Source organism: Trachypithecus francoisi, unplaced genomic scaffold, assembly GCF_009764315.1.
Source record: "Trachypithecus francoisi isolate TF-2019V2 unplaced genomic scaffold, Tfra_2.0 Lachesis_group2, whole genome shotgun sequence".
In the NCBI taxonomy this organism is placed as follows: domain Eukaryota; kingdom Metazoa; phylum Chordata; class Mammalia; order Primates; family Cercopithecidae; genus Trachypithecus; species Trachypithecus francoisi.
This window is the reverse complement of record NW_022681465.1, coordinates 139031718-139040695: the sequence shown is the minus strand read 5'-3', so window position 1 is coordinate 139040695 and position 8978 is coordinate 139031718. Positions and strand designations below refer to the sequence as shown.

At 41.7% G+C, this 8978-nt stretch overlaps 1 protein-coding gene across 7 annotated transcripts in view; it reads right to left on the bottom strand.

Moving 5' to 3' along the window:
• The window catches only part of SMIM3 (small integral membrane protein 3), a 29910-nt gene continuing 20932 nt past the window's right edge, over positions 1–8978 (bottom strand). For all 7 annotated transcript variants that reach the window (XR_004429992.1, XR_004429995.1, XR_004429994.1 and 4 more), the window contains one exon: positions 1–1321. Coding sequence is in view for 2 of the 7 variants with exons in the window: in XM_033180626.1 (XP_033036517.1) it covers positions 1128–1310 (183 nt within the window). In the remaining 5 variants the exon portion in view is untranslated. The remainder of the gene's footprint in view (positions 1322–8978) is intronic.

Sequence of the window (8978 nt, the reverse complement as noted above, 5' to 3'; positions counted from 1 at the left end):
TGCACATTCTAGCACTTTATTGGAAATCAGTTGTGTACACCAATGAGATCACATCCAAGTAAAAGCAGCATTTTCACACAATAATATCCCGATATCTGTGCTATCTTCTTACATAATTTAATAAATCCCAAGATGCTCCTGATTTTGGTATTGAAGAGCTTGAGTGGTCCAGAAACAGCTCTACATAGATATAAATCATCACATCTAAAATAACCATCATTGTTTTAGTAGGTCCCAAAAGCCTGGGAACACCTCTTAAAATATAATTGCTGTAGGCTGGCTGCAGGGCTGGCACGAGGGAATGAAGGGGGCACACGTGGAGCTAATTACAGCAGGAGCTGGGCAGAGGGACACACACACACAAGGGGATGGGGGCCAGAGATCCCGAAAGCTGGGCAGGGAACTCAGTCACTCTGCATGTTCCAGCACTGCTTGAGTGTCAACACTAACAGGTGTGAGACCCCAGTGCAGAAAGAAGCCCATCACCCCAACTCCCTTGGCAGTGCCCAAAGATGGCACAGCCTTCCTTCAGATTACACAAGGGCAGAGATTCTGGAATAGAGGAGGTTCTGGAAAGCTCTACCCATCACCTTCCAAACTGAGAAAACATGAAGGAACATGAAGGAATGGCACCTTAAAGAAAATAACTTTCAGCCATAGTGCTGCTGGCCCCTTGGAATGGGGACAGGGTGCTCTTGGCTTGGTTTGACCTGAGGGGCACTGGCAAAGTCTGCTCTGCCCCCAATATCTCCCTCACCACCTTTAACGCCATCATCAGCAATCAGGTTCTCTGGTTCTTCAAAGCTTCTCAGCACTCAGCATAACACCTTTGTATCTGTGGCAGTTTTACTGCTCACAAACAGCTTTCACATCCACTAAGGCAGGTGGTTCTCACACCCCGATGAGGTAGGAAGGGCAGGGATCACCATCCCCATTTGAAAGATAAGGAACCTGGAATTCAGAGAGTTAGGTCCCTTGAACAAATTCACACAGCTGGCTCATGGCAGAATCAAAACCAGAACTCAGGTCCATGCCCCAGAGTCCCTCCTGCTGCTTTTCTGAAGACAGGAAGAGTCTGGGGACAGGATGCCTGTCATCATCCTTCACCCAGCCCTCTTGGGAGGCTCTCAAACAGTCCCACTGAGGATTGGATGAGTCCGCATGCGATAGATGATGACTGCAGTGGCTGGGCACAGCAACAACGAGGTCATGATGACAATGGTGGCCAGGATGATGAGGACAATAACCCAGATATCCAGGATGTGCTTGGGAAGCACGACTTCCATGGGGACTTGGCTGACTGCATCCATGTTGCTTCACTCTGCAACAGACAAGAAAGGAAGATCACTGTTGTGTACTCTCTCCCTGCCTCCCTGGTTAGAAGGAAACCCTCAGGAGTCTGAAGCCTGGGTCACTTACCAGATATGTAAACTTTAAAGTTTCCTGATTAGTAATTACAATGGCTTCATTTACTGAGGGCTTCCTATTGCCAGACCTGTGCTAGACACTTTATGTCTATTAACACATTCAGTCCTTACTTGAACCACTGATCCTATAAGGCAGGGACTATAATTGTTGTTTTCTGTTTCTTGGCCTTTACCTTCCATTACACCCATTTTACAGATGAGGACTCTAAAGTCTTAAAAGACAAGATATCATTAATTTGGCCAAGAACGTGAACCCAGATGGGTGGGACTCCAAAGCCTTCCTGCTTAACTATTAAGCTACCATACTACCAGTCTGTTCTCTCATCTGTAAAATGAGAGATGCACTGTTTTTGGTCCTGTACCCCTTCTCCCATTCTCCCCTTTCTGGGGAGAACCTACCTATTCTGTGTGGTTTAGTTGGGACACTGATCTGAGCACAGGGATGGGTATGTGACCCAGAGTTGACCGTTATAAATCTCCATAACCACAAATCAGAGTTAGGAAAGTGACCCAGGCTAGGTCAACCAAAGTCTTCCCCACAGAGCTTTTATGCACAAGCTCTTGGGAAAGATGATCCTTTCTCCTGGGATTGCTAAATTGAAAGGATGTGAGTCTGGAGAAAATTGGCCTGAGGCTATCTCTCCCAAAAGTGGTGAGCCTGTCCTAAAGCTGGAAAGACAGATGGAGCCTCAGTGACCTCATGTGAGCACCTAAATCCAGCCAAGATTGATGCCATCTGCAACTCTAGACATCCCAGATATACAAGCCAATAATTCCCTGTTTTTGCTTAAGCATTGTCCATTTGGTGTCTTTCATTTGCAGCTAAAAGAGTTCAGATGGATAAGGATGTAAATCAGCTGTTCCCAGTCGTTTTCAATTCACTGAATCCTTAGTGTCTTAGTTATTTTTTAATTGCACCCTAGGTCAAAATAAATACCGAGCAGTTCAATTTATTAAGTAGTTAGGGTCAAACAATTTATTTATTTATTTATTCCTTTAAATTTTTATTTTTCCATAAGTTATTGGGGTACAGGTGGTATTTGGTTACATAAGTTCTTTGGTGGTGATTTGTGAGATGTTGGTGCACCCATCTCCCATGTATACACTGTACCATATTTGTAGTCTTTTATCTCTCACCCTCCTCCCACTCTTCCCCCCAAGTCACAAAGTCCATATTATCATTCTTATGCCTTTGCATCCTCACAGCTTAGCTCACACATATCAGTGAGAACATATGATGTTTGGCTTTCCACTCCTGAGTTACATCACTTAGAATAATAGACTCCAAGCTCATCCAGGTCACTGCAAATGCTGTTAATTCATTCCTTTTTATGGCTGCGTAGTATTCCATCCTACATATATATCACAGTTTCTTTATCCACTTGTTGATCGATGGGCATTTGGGTTTGTTCTATGATTTTGCAATTGTGAATTGTGCTGCTATAAACATGCGTGTGTAAGTATCTTTTTCGAATAATGACTTCTTTTTCTCTGTGTAGATACCCAGTAGTGGGACTGCTGGATCAAAAGGTAGTCCTACTTTTAGTTCTTTAAGGAATCTCCACACTGTTTTCTATAGTGGCTGTACTAGTTTACACTCCCACCAGCAGTGTAAAAGTGTTCCCTGTTCACTACATCCACACCAACATCTACTGTTTTCTGATTTTTTTATTATTATTATGGCCATTCTTGCAGAATTAAGGTGGTATCACATTGTGGTTTTGATTTGCATTTCCCTGATATTAGTGACGTTGAGCATTTTTTCATATGTTTTTGAACATTTGTACATCTTCTTTTGATAATTGTCTGTTCATGTCCTTAGCCCACTTTTTGATGGGATTGTTTGGTTTTTTCTTACTGATTTGTTTGAGTTCGTTGTAGATTCTGGATATTAGTCCTTTGTTAGAGGTATAGATTGTGAAGATTTCTCCACTCTGTGTGTCTGTTTACTCTGCTGACTGTTCCTTTTGCTGTGCAAAAGCTCTTTAGTTTAATTAGGTTCCAGCTATTTATCTTTGTTTTTATTGTATTTGCTTGTGGGTTCTTGGTCATGAAATCCTTGCCTAAGCCAATGTCTAGAAGGGTTTTTCCAAAGTTATCTTCTAGAATTTTTATAGTTTCAGGTCACAGATTTAAGCCCTTAATCCATCTTGAGTTGATTTTTGTATGAGGTGAGAGATAAGGATCCAGTTTCATTCTCCTGCATGTGGCTAGCCAATTATCCCAGCACCATTTGTTGAAAAGGGTGTCATTTCCCTATTGTATGTTTTTGTTTGCTTTGTTGAAGAGCAGTTTGCTGTAAGTATTCGGGTTTACTTTCCGGTTCTCTATTCTGTTCCATTAGTCTATGTGCCTATTTTTATACCAGTACCATGCTATTTTGGTGACTATGGCCTTATAGTGTAGTTTGAAATCAGGTAGTGTGATGCTTCCAGATTTGTTCTTTTTGCTTAGTCTTGCTTTGGCTATGCAGGCTCTTTTTTGGTTCCATATGAATTTTGGAATTGTTTTTTCTAATTCTGTGAAGAATGATGGTAGTATTCTGATGGGGATTGCTTTGAATTTGTAGATCGCTTTTGGCAGTATGGGTTATTTTCACAATATTTATTCTACCCATCCATGAGCATGGGATGTGTTTCCATTTGTTTGTGTCATCTATGATTTCTTTTTAGCAGTGTTTTGTACAAGAAAACCTACAAAACGCTGCTGAAAGAAATCACAGACGACACAATCCAACAATTCAATACATATTTATGGCCTAACAACTTAGTAGCTGTTTGAAAAAAAAAATACACACAAATTGAAAAATAAAGTTTTTATTTCATTCTTAACTAGTTACTAATGGAATATATGCACCTGCTGGACACTGTGTAACTTTTCAAACTTTGGAATAATATTGGACAATGCTATCCTCACTTATTATTCCATATTAATTTTTGCCCAGTACGTGCCATACCACGCAACCACCAAAAAATCAACTTCAGGCTAGGTGCATTGGCTCACACCTATAACCCCAACACTTTGGGAATCCAAGGTGGGAGGATTGCTTGAGCCTAGGAGTTCAAGACCAGCCTAAGCAACATAGTGAGACACCATCTCTACATTTTTTTAAAATTAGATTGGCATGGTGGCTTGTACCTGTGGTCCCAGCTACTTGGGAGGCGGAAGTGGAAGGATTGCTTGAGCCCAGTAGGTCTAGGCTACAGTGAGCCATGATCACACCACTGTACTCCAGCCTGGGTGACAGAGCAAGACACCATCTCAAAAAAAATTTTTTTAAATCAACTTCACAAATTATAACATTAACAAAAGGAATGCAGTAAGATTAGTGTTAAACTGTGAACTATCTTAAGTTAGTCATTTGCAAAGTGTCTGAGAGATGTCAAATATCACTATTTTTGTCAAAAATCTTAAAAATCCTGCAGCACTTCCCTCCTTCTAGTGAGTTCACTGGGGTTCCCAGGACACTTCAGTGCACAGCTTGGGAACCATCGATGTAATACATTCCCTGCCCAGAGGGCACAAGGCTGGAATTATCTCCTGCATTAGTTCCTTTCAAATGTAAGATCAATAATTCTGTGATTCTAGGTTCCAAGCAAAATTCCTAATTGCAATCCTACTTCCTATTCTTATCACTAACTTTTCCTTTCTAATGCCTTTGACTCCATGTCCACTGTTGCCACCCTAAGTAAGGTATTGATCACCATACCCCAAGGAGAGTACCCAAGAAATACATACAAGGACGTTACTTTCTGCATTATTTGTTAAGGCAATAGACACAGCAAGCATCCACTAATAGTAAAATAAAGAAGGGTATATCTATATAATGGGATGCCGTGCAGCAATTTTCATGTATTTATTCACTCACCCATTCATTCATTCATTTAACAAGTATATAGTGCTTACTCCACATCAATCATTGTTCCAAATGCATTACAAATATTAATTTACTTAATTAATACAGCTACTATGAAAAACAGAATGGAGGTTCCTCAAATAACTGAAAATCGAGTCACTATATGACCTCAGTAATCTCACTTCTGGGCATATAACCAAAGGATTTGAAATCAGTATGTCAAAGGGATTTCTGCGCTTCCATGTTTATTTCAGCATTACTCACAATTGCCAAGTTATGGAATAAACCTAAGTGTCTATCAACCATGAATGGATAGAGATAATGTGGCATATACTCAATGGAATACTATTTAGCCTTAGAAAAGAAGGAAATTAGTGCCATTTGCAACAACATAGATGAACATGAGGACATTATGCTACAGGATATAAGCCAGGCACAGAAACACAAATACCTCAAGTTCTCACTTATATATGGAAGCTAAAAATATCAGACCCATAGAAGCAGAAAGCAAAGCCTCTGGTGGTAGATTTAAGAGGAATCTGATCTGTAGTGAGCTCCAAAAGTTTTAAGTGGAAAAAATAAAAATAAAGTGTAGAACAGTGTATATAGGATGATTCCTTTGGTTCAGATTTTGTAGAATTAAGTAGGTAAATAGGTGAGGATATATATAGGAAAATTACTTTCTGAGTGTACTCTCAAAAAAGTGTTAATAGTGGTTACCTTTTCGGGAGCTGGACTAGGAATAAGAGGTTTTGCTTTTCATTCTTCATTCATAAAACATGATTTTATGCCATTTGAATTTTCTCAACATGAGCATGTATTACTTCTAATTTTTTATGCCAACTGGGTTAAGGGGACAAAGAGGCTTTTTTTGTTTTTGTCTTAATAATTCTCTGTCTTAAAAAGTAAAAACACATATATACAATTTTAAAATCAAATAAAATTAAGAGATGAGACTAGATCAGTAGTCACCAAATGCCATATACCATGGTAAGTGACCTTAAGACAGTATAAAAGAACACTGATTTCTGGGTCTCAATCCATACATACTGAATTAGACTCAAAGGGGATGAGGAGGACCCCTTTTTTCCCATTGTCCAGGTGATTCCAACATGCAGCCAGATTTGGGAACCTCTGGACTCAACAAATCTTTAAGACCTCGGCTGGGCGCGGTGGCTCAAGCCTGTAATCCCAGCACTTTGGGAGGCCGAGACGGGCGGATCACGAGGTCAGGAGATCGAGACCATCCTGGCTAACACGGTGAAACCCCGTCTCTACTAAAAAATACAAAAACTAGCCGGGCGCGGTGGCGGGTGCCTGTAGTCCCAGTTACTCGGGAGGCTGAGGCAGGAGAATGGCGTGAACCTGGGAGGCGGAGCTTGCAGTGAGCTGAGATCTGGCCACTGCACTCCAGCCTGGGCGACAGAGCAAGACTCCGTCTCAAAAAAAAAAAAAAAAAAAAAAAAAAAAAAAAAGACCTCTAAGGCCTTTTCTGGCATTAAGATTTGGGAATTGATTTCCAGGTGCTCTGCAGCCAGGCTGGGCAGATCTGGGCAAGTTCCCAGATGAAGGAGAAGCCTCTGACAAAGCTCCCCAGGGCCACAGGGTTATCTGCCAAGGCTTGCAGAGGAGACAGAAGCACAGGCTGGCCCTGTCTCAGCCTAGGAAATGGAGTAACTTTCTCCAAGGTCTAAGACACAGAAGCATGAGTCACAGGAGATTGAAACTGTTAGAGGACCGGGGCTGGGATAAATCATTCTTTGCGGTCTCCTGACTACATCAACAGCTAGCTGCCTTAGACTAAAGGAACCCCACAACAGCCCTTTCCTGTAAACCCATTAACATCAAACAGTCTTTGTGACTTCAAATGCCAGGAATACATAATCACCCTGGCTGATTTTCATAAGCAAAGCCTGTCAGATACAGGAACTCAGGCTTCAGGGCTCATCCACAATCAAGAATCCTGGAACATTAAAGCCAGAACCAGTGCCATTTCACAGATGGTGAAACTGAGGTCCAGGGGGTCTTCTCCCTCCTGCCATCTTACTCCTTGAGGGAATAATCATTCAAATACATATATCTGATCATGTTACTGCCCCTAACTAAAACAAAATAGAACAAGTAGATGAATAAATGAAATTATTCTGTAACCTGTATCCTAGACTGTACCAATATTATTCTTTTGCAAATGAAATTGTCTTTCTGGCCGAGCGCGGTGGCTCATGCCTGTAATCCCAGCACTTTGGGAGGCCGAGGCGGGTGGATTACGAGGTCAGGAAATGGAGACCATCCTGGCTAACATGGTGAAACCCCGTCTCTACTAAAAATACAAAAAATTAGCCGGGTGTGGTGGCGGGCGCCTGTAGTCCCAGCTACTCAGGAGGCTGAGGCAGGAGAATAGTATGAACCCAAGAGGCACAGCTTGCAGTGAGCCGAGATTGCACTGCTGCACTCCAGCCTGGGAGACAGAGCGAGACTCCGTTTCAAAAAAAAAAAAAAGAAATGGTCTTTCTAACCCCAATACCCAACAGCTAAAGTAAGACTGCTCTAGTAGAGCCTGGAAAGTGGGGGGGCTGGCAGGGGAAGCATGCAGTCCTACCTACCCAGCAAGGCTGAATACATATCCTCAGAGACCCTAAGCACTAGAGATGAGGGTGCCCACTCCCTTCACATATGCAACTCAAACTAAAAACAGTACTACACCAGAACACACAAACTTTACATGTTATGAAATTAAAGTCGTTTTTTTCTTCTAACTGAAAAAAATTGGAAAAAACATTTCCCAGCTGTCTTCTGGCATGCCTGCTCAGTGCAGTGGGCTTATATCGGCAGGACAGCAGCACTGTTCAGTGTCCCCTCGACTCCCTGGGCTCCTCAGAACACAGTTTGAAAGCCACAAGTTGCAGTGGTCTCCAAGGGCCCTTCCAGAGCTACTGTTCCAGGATTCTAAGGCTAGTCATAGATGCAGTCAGGTGTCAGAGTGCACAGGGAGCTCTATCTCCGTTTCACTCTTCTCCATACTCAACCATGTCCTTCACTGCGCCCTTCTTCCCCATGTAACACGGGTTCCAGTCGCTTCCACCTCTCCCTACTATGAAAAAAAATCTTGTCTACCAGGTAAGAGCTAAGGAAACCATATGTTCAGCATCTTTAATTGCACACTAGAAATATTTGCTTGAGAAAAAGCAGGACTCTAAGCTTCTCCTAGATGACTTCTATTTGACCTCTCTGGCATGAATGCGTAAAACCTTGTTTATTGGTATGTCTAACATCATAGTCATAGATTAATTTATCATTTGCCTCACAGATATATTGCTTGATATTTCTGATTTATGGTTCATGTGGGATATGGCCCAAACCATTTATGTCACAAATGTATGCCTATCACTGATAAGAATATGATGTTTTTATGACCATAGGAAATAAAACATCAGTCAGGCCTAAACTCTCGTTGTTTTGAACCAGCATACTTTATCTGCTATTTGCCTCCTTAACAAATAATAAACTTTGACATATGTTCAGTATAAGTTTGTTTAAGAAACTGCACCGAAACAACCCTCAGCTCACCAGCAGAAAAACCACTAGTACCAAACACGCCATCCTATCAGGTCACAGGCCCTACACCACCAGCCCTGTGAACTGGACACACCATTGTTAGTCCTCAGTCCATGGTAGTTAAGTAACTTAGCCAATTT